The 17349-nt window shown below is 38.0% G+C and overlaps 1 protein-coding gene across 3 annotated transcripts in view; it reads left to right on the forward strand.

Annotated features, from left to right (window-relative positions):
- PCSK5 (proprotein convertase subtilisin/kexin type 5) overlaps positions 1-17349 on the forward strand; it is a 228352-nt gene that overhangs the window by 93489 nt on the left and 117514 nt on the right. For all 3 annotated transcript variants that reach the window (XM_069000752.1, XM_069000754.1, XM_069000753.1), the window contains exon 7: positions 5193-5365. In XM_069000752.1, the coding sequence (XP_068856853.1) occupies positions 5193-5365 (173 nt within the window). The remainder of the gene's footprint in view (positions 1-5192; positions 5366-17349) is intronic.

Raw genomic sequence — 17349 nt, forward strand, 5'->3', positions numbered from 1 at the left:
CCAAACAAAACACTCTCAAAACATAATGCATTTTTTTGTTTTATGTCTGTGGTTGGTGAGAATCTTCTTTTGATCCCTATGGGTGATAAGATTCTTGCCTGAAAATCAATATTTGATCACATATTTATGTTCATTCAGCCAAAAGGTTTCAAGTGGTTTCTGTGAATTCTTAGTCATTGGCTGTTCAATTAATGTCTTTAGCTTAGTTTGTGACAATGATTATCAAGATGTCCCCTGCATGTCTCCTGGGTTGTAGCCTGCCTGTGACAGATTGTAATACTTCTAGTGAAGTTTTATTCTGAGCTTTTGATGAAATCATGGGATTGGTATATTGGCTTTCCATTGACAGGCTTGTAGCTCAAACGCATTAATTGTTGCCTTTCGAAATAGACCCTAAAATGGAGCCCATCTGTGAAAACACAAACGTGTTTACCTATTCCTACACCAGAGGACAGTTCAAAACTATGAGCAGAGTAGAGACCATGTTTCCAGTATTAAAAATACCTCATCTGTTCTCTGATGGCTCAGTAAAAGTTTGATCCAAATCAAATGTGAGCACAGATGCATTTCAAATTAGACAAAGCACACAACATCATCTTCATGTCAGCTTTCTGTTTTCCTTCTGGGTAAACAAAATTAGGGTAGACAATACCAGATCCAGGCTAAGGTTACAGTGATGCAGAAAAAAAATTTCCCCTCAGGTGAAGAGCCTTCTGCACCAAGCTACCCTGTCAGAGTGGTTTAGAAAATCAGAACTGGTCAAGTGAGGGAATTTGTGACAGATGAACAAGTTTTCTCATGTGAATATGGCATTTAACTGTGTACCAGCAGCTATGATAGCAGATCTGTTGAGTTGTCAAACCAGAGTCAGAAGAGAGTTAGTGCACTGATGGAGATAAGAGATGGCTTTTGGAGAAGTTTCATTTTTGAGTGGAATAGTCACACAACCTGCAACAGCTTTGACATGGCTTTGAAAAGTTCTCCAGAAGTAACAGTGGCTTCTTAATAGTTTATTAATTATTAAGCATTAGGAATGTGTAATAATAGTAAATACCTTCCAGGCATATTGGCTGACTCACCACCTTTTCTAAACAGAGTGTAAAAACTGATTCAGATGGACACAGTATGCAGGTAATAGAAACAGTAAAGACTAGATACGTGTGCCTTTTTATTATTCATTCTTAAAAGAAAGAAATCAGTAACAGTGTGTAAACCTTATTTGAGGTGCCACCTTTTAAAAGAATCAGCATTTGGAAATAAGACTTCAGGAAGCTCAACAAATAGTCTGTAGAAAATCAGCCAAGAGGAAGTTCCAGGGAAGGTAGGTTAAGCATCCTCTTCCACTGGGTGAATATGTTTAAGAGCTTTGCTGCTGCTGACCTCTACTTGGCATGCCTTGGTCCTTTACCTCAGAACAACCATAAGCTACACATGTGAATATACAGTGGTTGTGTTCCCACTCTACAGGCCAGATAGAGTGTAAAAATTTTGAATCAAATCATGCTGAATTAGTATTCAGCTCACTTGTTTCCCAGGGATTTAAAGGCCCTCCTGGGGTATTCTTGGAGAAGAAACTGGAGTTGAGGTAAAGCAATTACGTTCTCCTTGCGTAGGGGAGCGCCTGCTGACAGTGATGTTGAATTTACTCCACCAAGATAAGTGTCTTAAGTATCAAACCAAAAAGCATTTCTGGATGCATAAGGGATACTAAGGATATAAAGCAAAAGGGAAAAAAATCCATCCATCAATATACCATCAAATACTGGCAGCTGAACAAATCCACTTAATGATCTTTCTGATGGGAAGTTGTTAACAAGATACCCATTAATAATGCTGATTTTCTTCTAAATATGTTTGTACTCCTTGTCTCATTTCCAAACATTTAAGAACCTCTGATGACCAAGTTTCTTAGAAAGTCTGAGCCTTCTCTTAAAATGGTGTAAGTGGAGATGTAATCTGTAGAAAAGAGATTTTTTTATAGGAAGAGTTGGTTAGCTTGCTGTTATTGTTGCAAACTGATTGTGGAAGTTGTAAAACAGCTGCGGGGATTTGGGTGCTTAGTTACTTGGCTGGGCTCAAGTCCTGATGGGAAAACAGTTACACTGAATTATGGCACAACAGATGTATATTGTCTTCAGCTGACGAGGATTAGTTTAGCTGTTTCTTTAAGGTTAAGTCAGATGCTGATTAAAAACCAGCATTTTAAAAGAAAACATCCTTTCAGCTCAGCTTTGCATGTTTCCTCTGTTTCATTGAAAATATGTTCTGAGTAAAAAGCTACTTACATTTTGCAATTACTGGAAATGTTAGGAAAAGTTTATAGGGCTCTAAAGTCTTAGAAGGAACAGTCTGCAAACACAGTCTGATAATTGCCTTCTGGACAGCTTTTGTTGTCCTATCACCACATGCCAAATGCAGTTTGGAGGATGTGTGATCAGCAAACTTAACCATTGCAGACATTTGGTGGGGAGAAGGAATTCGGAATTCGGAAGGAAGGAAAGGAAGGAAGGAAGGAAGGAAGGAAGGAAGGAAGGAAGGAAGGAAGGAAGGAAGGAAGGAAGGAAGGAAGGAAGGAAGGAAGGGAGGGAGGGAGGGAGGGAGGAGCCTTATTTTAGTTGCAAATATCTAGTGAGGTGTCTGTTGTTCAAATCAGGGAGTCATTTAGGTTGGATAAGACCAAGTCATAAAATCCAACCTTTCACTAATTACCACCACCTTGTAAGCTAGATCATGGCATTAAGTGCCATGTCCTGTCATTTCTTGAACCTCCAGGGATGTGAGTCCACCACCTCCCTGGGCAATCTGCTCCACTGCTTAAACAACCCTTTCCAAGCAGAAATTCTTTCTGATGTCCAATCTGAACCTCCCCTGGTGCAGTTTGAGTCTACGTCTTCTCATCCTGTCGCCAGTTGCCTTGGAGAAGAAGCCAACCCCCACCTTACTATGACCTCCTTTCAGATAATAGTAGAGAGCAATAAGGTCTCCCCGGAACCTCCTTTTCTCCAGGCTAAATACCCCCACCCTCATCAGCTCCTCATAGGACTTACTCTCTAGATCCTTTATCAGCTCCGTTGCCCTTTTCTGGACTTGCTCTGGCACCTCAATGTCTTTCTTGAAGTGAGGGGCCCAGAACTGGAAATAGAACTCCAAGTGCAGCCTCACCAGGGCCACCAGGGGGACAGTCACTTCCCTGGTCTTGCTGGCCACTGTTCTTGACACAAGCCAGGATGCCATTGGCCTTCTTGGCCACCTGGCCACACTGATGGCTCATGTTTAGCTGGCTGTCAACCAGCAGCCCCAGGTCCTTTTCCCTGGGGCACTTTCCAGTTACTCTGTCCCCAGTCTGTAGCACTGCATGGGGTTGTTTCAACCAAAGTGTAGAACCTGGCACTTGGCCTGGTTGAACCTCAAACAGTTGACCTTAGCCAACAGCTTTGAAGCATGTCTGTCCATTGTTGCCGAGAGAGAACAACACCTAAGTCACAGCCTTGTCTGTGGTGTTTTAGAGTAGACCACTTCACCATTACAAAAAAAAAATGGTGTGAATTACTGGAGGTGCCAATGGCAGTATTTGGAGTTATTGTTCACTGGCTGAATACAGTATTTAGACTTGTTAAAAAAGTCATAAAGGAAAGCTGTATTTTCCTTCTTTCAAAACCAGAGTACCTTTATCGTCTTTATTTAGAACTAGAGAGATACTTTAATATGCTTTAAAGGAACTGAGCACACAACTTTCACCTGTCATTAATTTTCTGTGATTATGCAAAAGAAAATGAAATCCTAGAATCTTAGAGTTGGTTTAATGACTCTTTATGAAAAGGAAAGTTCATAGTGAGATCACAGTTTGTAGAAGTTTATTATCTCAGAAAACATAAGCAACGTTTGTGTGAACTGAGAAATACAATCACTTTTCATTTTTGAGTCAAATACAGTAAGGAAAAAAAGTCCTCTTTCAACAAAGCATTCCCTATGCTGCTTGTTAATTGAAAGTTAAAGTCTTGGTAAACACACAAGTTTCTTTAATCTGAGCTCACAAGCAAAATGAAATGTGTCTGTAATTAAAAATATGTAAATTTGTCTTATAAGTAGGAGTGGCCTTTTAAAGGGGAAAGAGCATCTAACTTGGAAATTGTGGAAGTGATCATTCCTCTATCATACAGTTTTATTACATTTTTATTTAATATTTAGCCTCCCTTTGATCACGTCACACTAGCTGTATGTAGGTATTTTTTCTTGTTTAGGTTAAAACTGGCATTGGTGGTTTATTCAGTCAGATTTAACCACAAAGTCTTACAGTTAAAAAAACAAATTCCAGATTTTCTCAGTTTTCAGATTTCAGCCTACTATATTCAGTCTAGTAATCATAAAACATCATGAGGCTTTTCACTTTGGAAGTGCTGGCACATTGACTTGTCCAAACCCACATGAATGGATTCTTTGAACATAAGAATTTCAGGTCATACCTTATGAAAGCTTCTTCTGCAAGAGAAGGATGTTCACCGTATTGTAATTTCAAGTTGAAAAATGTTACATATTTGTTCATAACCTCTTGTAATTGCCTTGCTAGTGTGTGGTAATTGTTCCCAGCTAACACAAGAGAGTTCTCCCCAGTTTCTTCCTTGCAGCCTCATACAATGAAGTGATAATACCAAGGTTATTTGTCAGTAGGGATCCTTTTATTACATCTGTTAGCATGATTAAAACGTGAATGACTCAAGGAAGGTGCTGCAGTTTCACTGCAGTATAAAAGGAGAAAGAAAATCAATTGTTATCTTTAAGTGACACTAAAACATTTCAGGGTTCAAGTATTTTTTAAAATTTTCTTTAGTTTAAAATTTTGTTGTTGAAGTTTGAAGGCTGTATAGTGGATAAATGACTTTTATATAATTTTTAAAACCTGAAGAAGGATGAAAATATTCCTATCTTTTTGATTTTTTCCAAAGAGAAACTTTTTTCCATTGGGAAAGAAGAGAGACTTCTTTCCAGTCTTTAGAGACTCTAGAGACTTCTTTACATTGGGAAAGCAGATACCCAAACAGATTTTTTTGTTGGTTTTTTTTTTTTCCTTTAACAACAGTAGAAATTCTTGTAATCATTCAATTCAATGTCATACACAACAATTTTATCTGGGGAGAAAAAAAAGAAACATTTTGAGTTTGTCTGTACTGTTAATTGTATTTTTCACTCTGAAGGTGTACGGATGCTGGATGGAGATGTGACAGATATGGTAGAAGCAAAGTCTCTAAGCCTTAATCCCCAGCACATCCACATCTACAGTGCCAGCTGGGGGCCTGATGACGATGGTAAGACTGTGGATGGACCTGCTTCTCTAGCACGTCAGGCCTTTGAGAACGGCATCAGAATGGTAGGTTGGCATCAAAGTGCATCACCTGCATCTGCTTTCATGTGCAAGTGTAAGGATACTTGTGCCCAGTACATGCAAGTGCTCAGAATGATGAAAGGCAAAGGACTTTGAAGGAAAGAAAAAAACTTATTTTGCATAAAACTAAAAACTTATTTTTCTTTTGTAGTGACCCGATGGTTGGTCTTTCCTGAAGTATCAGGTCTGTTCATTTTCAACTGGAATACATCATCCTCAGTGTCATTTAAAACTGCTCTGAGGTAGTGATGTAATTAGAAATAAATTGACTGAGAAATGCTACTTTGCACAGCAGTGCCAAATCATCAAATCTGAGTTGCAAAGACATTTTAAAGCAAAACCTTTGATTGTCTTTCCTTCTTTCTTCACTTCTGTCATTCTTCATTTCTCTTGATTTCTTAATGTAAGCTTGATGATTTTAATAGGGAGTTGGGGGCAAAAAAAGTCTACACCCATGGTTATTTTACCATTTTTGTCTGATCTCAGAGAATCTACAATACTGTCATGAAGGGGACACTAATGGAACTGCAAGGATGCAGGGGATCTTGCTCAAAAAAGTTTTATGTTTAAACATATATATGTGTTTGTTTCAATGCCATATTTCATGTAGGGAAGACAACTGTGAAAAGTTCAACCTGAATTTCTGTACTAGAGGGACTCAGCCATTTCCTCATTGAAATCTCAAGTTCTCAAACTGGGGATAAATATATGAAATAATTCGCCAAGAGCATAGATCTTGCCCACAAACATTATTGTTCCACTGTTGTTATTATTATGGCATTTATAGCAGTAATTTGAGAAGATAACCTACAGAACCCAGATGAATTTCATTTCACCAGCACATTGCTCTGTATTTGAAATAAGCACCAGTCTATAGTGAAAACACAGCATTTAATTTTCTGAGGTAGGCTTTTTCTGATAACAATGCAGAAAATATTTTGTATATTTTTTTGAGAAATAATAGAAGTCATATTTGGTGCAAGTCAAATTATTATCTTTATCATTTAATTTTTTATGTCATTTCATCAAACTTTGTTCTGCCTGAAGTTGCCCATGAAAAGTTGAATAGATCTAAATATTTCCGTATATTTGGATATTTTATCTGTCTCTGACTACAAAAGCTTCTTCATTCTACTCAGGAAGTAGAAGTTCTTTTAAAAACTTACATAAAAGTACACTGATAAGAAATACAAAACATTTAATGTTAACCTCTAATTTTCATTCTTAAAAATGTAACACAAACTGGAAGATTGTAAATGCACATCGGAACTATGACCTTCCCTGTTGGGCTGTTTCTAGACCAAGAATTACTTCAAGATGAACCTGTTCTCTTTCTTTTTAATAAACCATGTCTTTCTGTTTCAGATAAAGGTACTTTTTCTATATTTCCTTAACTGTCATAAGCTGTGTCATTTTAAAGGATGAGGCAAATTGAAGAAGAAAATATGAGTTTTCTTTGGGATATTTATTGACAAAATATCCCAAAAATGGGCTCATTGTTCAAGGTTGTGATTACATACTCAGCCAAACATAGATTTCCCCAAGGAGTCACAATAATTGTGCAGTAATAATAGGCAGACAAAAATGCTTATTATGTTGTGTACAGATCCTTACTCTCCTTTTTCAGAAATACTGAACCAAACAACAACCGTATAACATCTAGGATAGCATCTGTGGTTCAAATTAAAGTAACATTGTATCATGGTTTAAAACAATTTAAGGAGGTGAATACTCCAAAATGAGTTACCTCCCCTTTTCATTTTATCCGCTCCCTATTCACCAGTAAGGAGAGATGAATGCAATAAGATATAAGTGAAAAAATAACAGTTTCCTAAAATTGAAACAGGAATCGGGAAAAAATAACGGTGATAATCAGTAGTTATAATGTTGCTGAATTTCTTGGATTCCTCATGGACTCCCCAGAAACAAAGAAAAACGAAACAGCAGAGAAACCCTCCCTCAAGATGGCACCCTCCATGGATGACTGTGTGTGAAGAGACATAGGGAAAATGGCAGACAACTCTTGCCCCCAAGATGGAACCCTGTGCAGACAACCTGGGGTGGAAAGAGAGCACAAAGAGAAAAAAACAGCACAGCAACCGAACCTCCACAATGAAAAATCACCCTCCTCCCCCCATATATAACAACCAACATGGAACAAGAGCAAAACAGAAAGAAAACCTAGAATCCCTGGAGGCTGGAACTGGGTCAACAGCTGGAACTCACGGAGGGACTTCACCTTCTCCTCAGCAAAAATGGCAGTCAGCAGGCATGGACAACTCGGACTCCAATGCCCTTCTGCTTTGACTGGGCATTGCTGGCAGGCTGGGGTGACTGTATGGAGAGGGGCTTGTTCTGTTTCTCTTGGCCTGGTGGTGCAGCTGCTGTTTGCCTTGCACTACCTCAGCTCACCCAGCAAGAACAAAAGAGAAAGAGCGCTTTTGCCAGAATGCCCCCAGCCTTAAGAAAGGACTAGCATACACCCTGACCTCACTGTTCCTTTTCTGGCCACCAGATCTCAAAGAGACAGTCACAACTTTGGGCACAGAGAGATATGGAATACAACAGTATTTTGGATTACACTGGACACATCTGTACAGGAAGATTTGCCAAAACCTCCTTTCAGATCAACACAAAGTTTGAAGATTGATGTTCTTAATTTATTGTGCATGTACACACACTATTGTATATTAGAATTTTTAAATGGAACAGCAAAGGAAAATGCCAAGAATTTTTGAAAACATCTGAAAAAGAAATTTTGTCCAGCTGATTTAATTAAGAAAATTGAAGGTAGTGCTGAATAATAACTTTGATTAGAGCATAACCAAACTCAATTATTACTTTAAATTTATTATAGTCATGATGGAAAAAATAAAATGGATCCAATTGCCATCCATTGTTGAGTTTCCTGAGAGACTGGGTTCCATGAAAAAGCACCTGATTTATCTTAAGCATGTATTATTCCAATTAACAGCTTATGCTGTGTGTTTCACAACTATTATTATTTTAAATCTGCTGAGTTAATATGATTACACCTTTCAAATCCTGCAGAAAATAACAAAGATGACTGCACAATTTTTCTGTAAAATTACACATACCTTGAATTGAAATAGACAAATCTATTTAAATAAAGGCTACTGAGGAATAAATGAGTTCATGAAATGAACCCATAAGTTAAATATGCTTTAAAAATTCTGCCCAGGATCAAGGTAAAGGAAGAAGAAACCATTTTTTAAACCTGTGTATGATTTTATAGCATCTTTAAGGGCATTTGGTTTAATTTTATTAAATTTACATACTTGAGTTCAAAGAGAAGTCTTGGATACTTTACTATCAAACAATTTCTGTGGAAATATAGAACTCCCTTCATATCATGCTTTCAGTAGAGAAGGTCCTTTTCTTGAAAATAGCATAGCCATAAGTGGGGAAAACTCTAGAAGCTTGTGTTTTAAGTACTAATGTATTAGAACTTGTAGACCTAATAATATCAAGGAAAAATCCATTGTAATCACGCAGAATTTGCCTGAAAAAAAAAAATCAAACAGATGGTGGTATATCCAAAAGTAACATATTCAAGGAAAGATTAGCTATGTAATGTCACATTTCACCCTGCGCTCATGAACAGACTTAGCATTGCATAGCATGATTGTGGCCAAATCATGTAGTAAGACTGTGCTGAGTCTGGAACAAAATGGAGAATACAAAAGCCTTCCTTGATTCATAAATATAAAATCTAAGAATGTTTTTAAGATGCCTGTGTCTCACAGTCAACAAGCAGAATACTATAAGCACTTGGTGGAGTTGAGCTTGCTGATTCATGGCTCTGCCATGCAGCGTCAGGGTAGTTCATTTGTATTCATACAAATAAGCCTGTTATTCTGGGACCAGTGTCAATATCATTCGGAGAGGAAAGCATTTCAGATATTCAGACTTGTTCTCTCAGTGCTGCTTGGCAAAGACCTAATAGTCAAGTTCTGGATATGTGACCACTGTGGATGTTTTATGTTGAAGGGTTTCAAAGAGCTGGTTATCTCACTCTCCAAATGTCTCACCAACCACATGCTTTATGTTTCTGTAGTACATATAAATCAGCAACTGGTCGGGTCTTCCTTAGTATAACCTAGAGAGGGTGGAGACGAAGGGAAATCTGCATGGAAACTTTTGGCACAGGGACCTTCATCTTATTTCCGTGACACCACTCTGTTTAGCAAGCTGGACTCAAGCCAAAATATTTGACGGACTTTAATGACCAGATGCTGTGTGGCTGAACCTCTTGTGCAAGCTCAGCTTGGTGCCTTCTCTCCCATCATCACTGCCCCTTCTCATCTCTCTCGCTTCAACAACTTTGGCTGCAGAGTGTATGTTCAAAGTGCTTGCTGGGAGCAGAAAGGCTCTCTTACAATCACTAAACAAGCCTCCTACCCACATGCAAGAGTGAGGGAGAAAAGGGAAGAAAAGGAGAAATCAAGAATGATTTCACATTTATTATTATCACCGTTGTCATTACTATATGTTTCCGCTCTGAAAGTGGAAGAGATTGTTCATCATTTGCAAGTGTTTAGGCAAAGGTTTGCTCCCTGTGTTCTACCACAGATGTTTCTATTAAATTTTCTTGTCCTGTCATCATGTGTCTGCATCATTCTGAGTAGGATGTGTTGTCTACAGAAAGAGAAGTTGTTCTCTTTTACTTTGCTGGAGAATTGCATTACAGAAATCAAAGGTAGAAGCTACAGCAGGAAGACTTCTAGTCAAATGTGTCAAAATGGCTGGTTTTTAGTACATTTAAAATGATACACAGAGGGGTTTTTTAATGGTTTTTAAAACTGTGTATTGTGCTTTTTCACCTTGTACAGCTGTTTTTTGAGTCTAAATAACACATACCTGTGTTTATGCATGTCTGTGATCATATATGGATATGTTTTACATGCACGAGACTTCCTGCATGTTTCCAATTAGTTGGCAAAAAATTACTTGTTGAAGATCAATCAGAGGAATTAGTGCTGTGCTTGGGGATGGTCTCAGAAGACATGACTTCCAGTGTGCTGATTTAATCTAGTGTTAGGTCCTGGCATTTATCTATTGTATGATTTGCATATACACTGTGTATCCTAGTTGCATCTGTGATATAAAGTCTGAACATGTGATTTTATATATAATATATATGCTTCAACATACTGAGTTAAACTTTGGCTCTGTACTAGAGGTGGATGCTGATTACATAACAGAGCTTGAAAAAATCCTTCAGTATTTTATCATTGTATTTCTTCCTGCTGATGTCACAAGACATAGCACCATTGGCTTGATACTTGTAGTTCTAACATCTATCATCTACACCTGTCTTTTGTCATAAGCCCAATCAGCAGAATTTCATCCGGTTGTTGCTTCATCAATATCCCTGTTTTGCTGATCCATCTATTATTTTCTGGTTTTTCTACATCTTTTGGGAAGAGCCAGTCTTAACTGAAATCTTATGTCCATGTCTTTGCAAGGCAGTAGCAACCTTCACTATTGAAAATAATACAGCTTATTGTTATATAATAATATTACAAATAATAAGCTTATTGTAAGCTTATAGCTTACCCATCTAAGTTTCTTTCTTTCCTGTCCGTTGTAAAATGCCTCTTTTGTTGTATTTATGGTGCATCTTATGATGTTAGAAAACTCCACATGTAAGTCATTACAGATTTTGACCAAGTGATCTTTTGGATAAATTGAATTGGAACATAGGACATAAGACAGGAAATGACAGCATAGGTCATCCAGTACAGCTCTCTACCACCACAGGCACTGTGCCCTTTAAATACATTGATCAGTTTTTATTCTAGAACAAATCAGAACTTTTTCCCCCTCATATTCTGTTGGGAAAACATTTCATGGCCAACATTATTCTGTTGGTTAGAGGTTTTCTTCTAAGTTACAACAGGGTTTTCTCATGTGCAATTTTCTGCCTCTTTGTTCCTGGGCATAAATTGTGCCTCATCTTAAATACCTTTCCTCCCTCCATTTTTGTTTCTGATATATTTTTAGAGCAGAGTCTCCTTTCAAACTTCATTTAGATATGATAGATATGCCACACTCACTGATCACTTAAAGACTAGTCTGTCCATCTCCTTGCTCGTTAGAGTAGTGCTTCTCCACATCTTCCAGCTGGAATTATTTTCTTGGATGCAGGTGATTGTGATTACTAGATTCACTAAAATGTTCTTTCTCTTTTAGGTCAAAATCACCTAATAACTTTGTTTCCCCAGCTCATCCTTAAAATACTCTACTCATAACTTCCTTGACCCCTATGTTTATCCAGCAGAGCCTATTATTTCTAGCACAATAATTTCCACTCCCACCTTGCTGTTATAAAAATGTTAATTTTCTTTTGTTTCAGTACTGATTTCTTGTAGGGCTCATCACATCTTTGCAGAAGACAGACAGACTGGTTCTAATACATTTCTCTACATAAAATAAGTTACCAGGCAAAAACTTAACAGGTTTATCTGAAATTCTAGAGTGTGTGTTGCATTTTAAGCTTTTGTCCAATAATGCAAGTGCACCTTACTGTCCTTTAAAATCTGTTCTACAATCTTAACAGTGATGTTTTGTATATTCAGTTTCTTTCTCTCAGAATTTCCAAATTTCATTCTTCTGGTTCTTTCTGAAACACGTTCTGTTTTCTGGCATTATTATTTCTAGTGTGGATACCAGAATGGGGCATGCAAGTTTTAGCTTTCTCTACACATGCACAATACTGCTTCCATATTCCCTGGATCTGTTCATACAGACCTTACTTACCAATCCAATGAGCAGACTATTTTAGGGCAGCTCATTCCCAGCTGATTATCTTCCATAGCCCTAGACTTCCTAAGCCACCCGCTTCGCAAAAGTTTGTCCAGCTACCTGTATTTCTTACCAGTAGGCTTAATTTCTAGGTCTTACTACCTTTCATTTGGTTGATACATGTATCTCAGATGCCTTTATGACTTTGCAGATGTGGTTTACACTTGATACGATGTCCTTTTCTTCAAACAGGGATTTTCCAGAAAAAATGAGTTTAGGTGATAACCTTAACACATCATTAAGCTAATAATAGTAATCCTTTGCTCTACTGTTTGTACATAGTTAGCAACTTTTCACATTCTAACAAAGTAGAATTTGGGATATTGCCTTCCAGTGAATGAAATAATATTTAGGCTCAGTGATACCTGGATGAACTTTGATGCTATGCACTTTATTTTGTTTGGGAAATATATGAACAAAGTGTGTGAACCAAATAAATGCAGCTTAACACCAAGACGACCACGACCCACATCTGAAGTACAAAGAATAGATTTATTCCATCATGTCACTGCCTGGAGGAATACAAAGAAACAAAGTTGTATATATACATTGCTAACCTCATTTTGTCAGGGCCTGAGCCCTTCGTTACATATCAAAGAGCCTGGAGCATGCATGAATCTTCACTGGGCTGTGTTTTACAATCTCAGAACTTCTTATCTTCCTTCCCCCCTTACAAAGAGGCCCCCAGCCTATGGGAAGAATGCTTTTAAGTCTTTAACAACATCCTGTTATCTACTCTGAGAAAATTTCATTTCTTTTTCAGCAGACAGAAAACAACCCAAAGCAAACACAAATACGTGAATTCTCTCACACTGAGTATTTTCTAACATCTCCCAGGTGCAAGGTTGGTCTCTGAGCAAAAACAATTCTAAAACCAACTTACTTTTCTCTCTCCTCACCAATCTCCTGGTTTCCAACCATTTCCTCCTCACACAGAGCTAACCTTCAAATTGCTCTCCTTTGCTTTCTGTGAAAAATGAGCTTTTTCATGGATAGTCAGCATGTAGTACCACAAAAATGTAGAAAAAGAAATAATATATCAGACATGTTCTTACACTGCATTCAATGAAATACAAAAATCCCGAAAGATGGGAAAATTTGTAATTAGAGTTACAGGAAAATATACCCAAAACGTCCATTTTCCTTACAATGTCGCAAAGTGTACTGGAAACCAAAACTGTTTGGTTACCTCATCCCATCTCACACATGCATGGAAACTGTTGAAACAAGCCAGAATAGCATTGCTGTTTTTAGACTTGCCAAAATGCCTCTGGTATTGGATGCCCAGCCTGAAACAGGTGATATATTGAACATAAAAAAAAACAACCCACACCATTCTTTTTGTGGAGTAAATCTTAATTTGAAAAAACAATACTGAAAAGCAGCTTTGGCAAATTAACCTATTTCCATGCACTGAAGTATATAGATTTCCGGGCCTACCTTTTTGAAACATGAATCTGGTTTCTTTGTTTGAGCACACCACATCCACTTCGCTCATATATTTGAACAACAGTAGTATCTATGTATTTCTATGTGACATGTAGGAAAAATTAGATTTCTAGAATGAAAATAACAGGAAGTTTGGTGTCAAAAGTTTTCTGTGCAGAGAATTAACAGTTTAAGGCACAAAACTGTGAGGGCAATGACTTTTCACACAGCCTGTACGTTGTGTCTTAAATGAATGCTATGGGAGACAAACTGCACAAAACTATTACTTCAGTCCTCAGCCTGCAAAAGTAGCTGTGAAGCAGCCATATTTTCCTGATTATCTACAGAAAAGTGCTAAATTTGCAGAAAATAAGAGGTTATTTTGGTTAAACCCCAGGGTTCAACAGACATCTCTAAACCTGAAGTTTTCCACAAGGAAGAGTCTGATGTAAGCAGTGAAACAACAGCTGTGTGGATCTAGTGGCCCTGGGCTCCTTTCTAGGGTGATTAATCAGATAGTAGTATAAAGGCAATGAGAACTGCCTGAACCCATCCCATGTAATGGGTGTTTGTGTGTAACATTGATCCCATATCGAGTTCTCACACTGATAGCTTTCCTGTGCACTGCCTGTTTATTTTGGCTTTGCATGCAGGGACAATTTCAGCTCTGATTAACTGGAGACTCTTTGTACAACAGAAATTTTGGCAAAGCAAGCTCTTATGTTATCACATTGTGTTTGCAATACATAACTTGTTTTATCCTGGTAACAATAGTTATGATACTATAGGAGAGAGCCTGAACCAAACCGTGATTCATGAAGTCTTTGAGCGGGCTGTTTTGTTTAGGTAAATGAGAAATTCCTTCCAGTTTTGCACATGTTCATATTTCAGGTTTCAGCCAACAGTTCTTTTGGTTGCACTTTGGCACTAATTATAGCTCTGTGGGGAATACCTTGGAACTGTTTAAACCATTCTTCTTGTGAAGAGTAAAGCAAAAATACACCACATGAAGCCTACACACTGAATTGTTCCTATACATGGGTGCTTGTGGTGATTCAATACGGTGGTTTTTTATACACACGTTAGAATGCTTTATCACTTCAATATTTCAAAGGTATCATACCCTAAGAGATAACAAAATACATTTTTTTCCTTTTTTTAAGGCATGGTTAATTATTTTGTCTTCATTTTCTTAATTAGGGATCTATTTCAGAAGTAGCCAGTAACCTTTCATAGCAACCACTTCCCTTTCCAACAATATGAGGTAATCACTGCTTTTTTTAAGTAGTGATATATTTTTGCATTGTATATATATTATGTGTGTATACATGTTGCTGTGTTCCAGCAACAGGAAATATTTTCTTTACTTCCTAGTTTTCTTAAGAGTAAAAATATAACTGCTAATATAAAAACACAGGTGACCATTTTTGTCCATTCCCTCAACCATGCATCATTTATGCACATCTGTTTGGCTCATTACTTATTTCCTTAGCGATACCATAGGTGTGCATTTTTAATAAATTGATGCACAAGCATGAATTTTTCTGAGAGCATGGATACCTCAACAGAATTATTGGCCTGAGTATTTTCTCCTTTTATTCATGAATTTTTGCTTTTGATATCTAAGAAGACTGTTTAAAAAAAAAAAAATCTGTTTGGCTGTCTTCTGGTAGCACCAGAATTGTTGACTTGGACTCTCAGCTTACCATTATCTGTTTTTGGAGAATGCCTGCTTTCAAGTTCAGTGCTGTGCAGTCTACAAAAGAGTTTTGAGGATGTTGTGCCTTAAGGATGTTGAGACTGTTTTTCATTCCCAGATTAGAGGTTAAATGGACTGGTAGAAATTCAGCAGGAGCTAGGAGCTGTACTGGTCAAAAGCAAAATGCTGACAGTGAACAACTTGGCATTGCTGTGCACAGGGCAGCAGCATCCACATCCTAGAGAGTACAGAAATCAGCAGAAACTGGAAGAAAGGAGATGCTGCGTCTCACAGGTGCATTTCTCAGGATGCTGTGATCCTTGATGCCTGGCCCTACAGTGATTGTACTATGCTGCACCAATAAACCATGTCTGCATAGTAGGTTTTCCAGGGCTCCAGAATAGTGGCCTCTGTTCTGCACATTCAGTTATGAACATTTCCTCTTTAGGAATTAGTTTTTAAGGAAGAGGTCATACCATGGGCTACTTTTTCCAGCTTCCACTTATGGATCAATTTCACTTTCTGGCAGTAGTTTTTGTTCTTGGAAACATTAAGTAATTTTAGAACAGTATTGGGGAGAATATAGGAAATTAAATGTTTAGGCCCTAGGTGTGGATAGAGTGTCCCTTCTCTCTCCATTTTGTACTTTCATGGTTTGTTTTCTGCTCATCAGTGTACAATTTCCAGCATATCGGCGCCAAATTACTTCTCCCTGGCTGCCACCTCTGTAACTCTTAATTACTCCATGTAAGCGGTTCCGTCCTCTGCCTTTCCTGCACCTTCACATTTTCTTCCTTGTTCCTTTGTAAATTTGAGCACTTCTATCAGGACAGTAACCCTCCTTCCGTAGGCAGGGAGGGTTATTGGGGCACTTGATTCCTGAGCAGGTAATAGTCAGGATTCACAGGCTGGATTAAGGCAACTTGACTTGAAAAGCAGTGATTGAATGTAGAGTCTAAAGTTTGTAAAATACTGTGATTTAAACTTACTCCACTGGCTCATACTACATCTTGTAGGTGGAAACTGTTTTTATTAGATGGAAGAGTGCTGTAAGCAACTTAAAGTGTGGGACTGCTGGTTGTCTTTAGATGAGTGTGTGAAGACCTCTGCCTTGTAAAGGTGCCTGCCAGTAGTGCTAAGGCATTCACTCATAAAGATGTGGTGCATGCACAAACACACACACTTGGAGCAGGGGATATTTCTTGAATAGTGTAAGGAAATTCTGCAGATGTCATTATGAGCATGTTCATACTGGCTCTGATTCTTGGCAGACTTAACCTGTCCATGCTGGTGAACTGGAAAAAACAAAAAGGAGCTTTTGTATCACTTACCTGCTTGCAACTTGCTGACCAAGTAAAAGGAGGCACTAGCAGAAAAAAAAGCCAGAATGCCCCGAGATTCTTCTCTCATGTTTTTTCAAGTGCAATTTCTGCCTTGGGGCCTCTTTGTGAAAGACCTGAGTCCATTTCATTTAAGGTCAGCCGTCTGTTGAGCGCACACTGGCTTTGTCCAGAAAATGTGCTAGAAAATTGGACTGTGGCTGGGTTAATAGCAAGTCACAGTCATCAGTGAAATACTTCTTCTTTTGCATAATGGGACAGCTGATTTGTTTTTTTTAAATTCTATGTGACATTTTATGCAACTTTAAAAAGTAGACCAAACAAAAGGAGAACTTTTCATAGTGCATAATGCACTGATTTGGTGCACTGACATGCACAAGTGCAAAACTATGGACACTGTGCAGGGTTTATAAGAGGCAGTCCCTAGCTATCATTGCAAAGGGAGGAGCAACTCCTGTGCCTAGAGGGAGAGGGAATGAAATTTTAAAAGCATGGGACAAGCATTGAGCATACTTTACTGCACATCCATTCAACCCTGGTGTATGCCTCCTCTACAGAAGAGTTACTAACTCTTAGTTTTGCTCAAGTTCTGTTCCTATGATTTGTAAATGCGCCTTTGCTTTTGAATAATAAATGACGCGTGTCTTCTTGGCATCTCAAGGCTTGCCTTTTTG

The sequence above is a fragment of the Aphelocoma coerulescens genome (assembly GCF_041296385.1).
Source record: "Aphelocoma coerulescens isolate FSJ_1873_10779 chromosome Z unlocalized genomic scaffold, UR_Acoe_1.0 ChrZ, whole genome shotgun sequence".
NCBI lineage: Eukaryota > Metazoa > Chordata > Aves > Passeriformes > Corvidae > Aphelocoma > Aphelocoma coerulescens.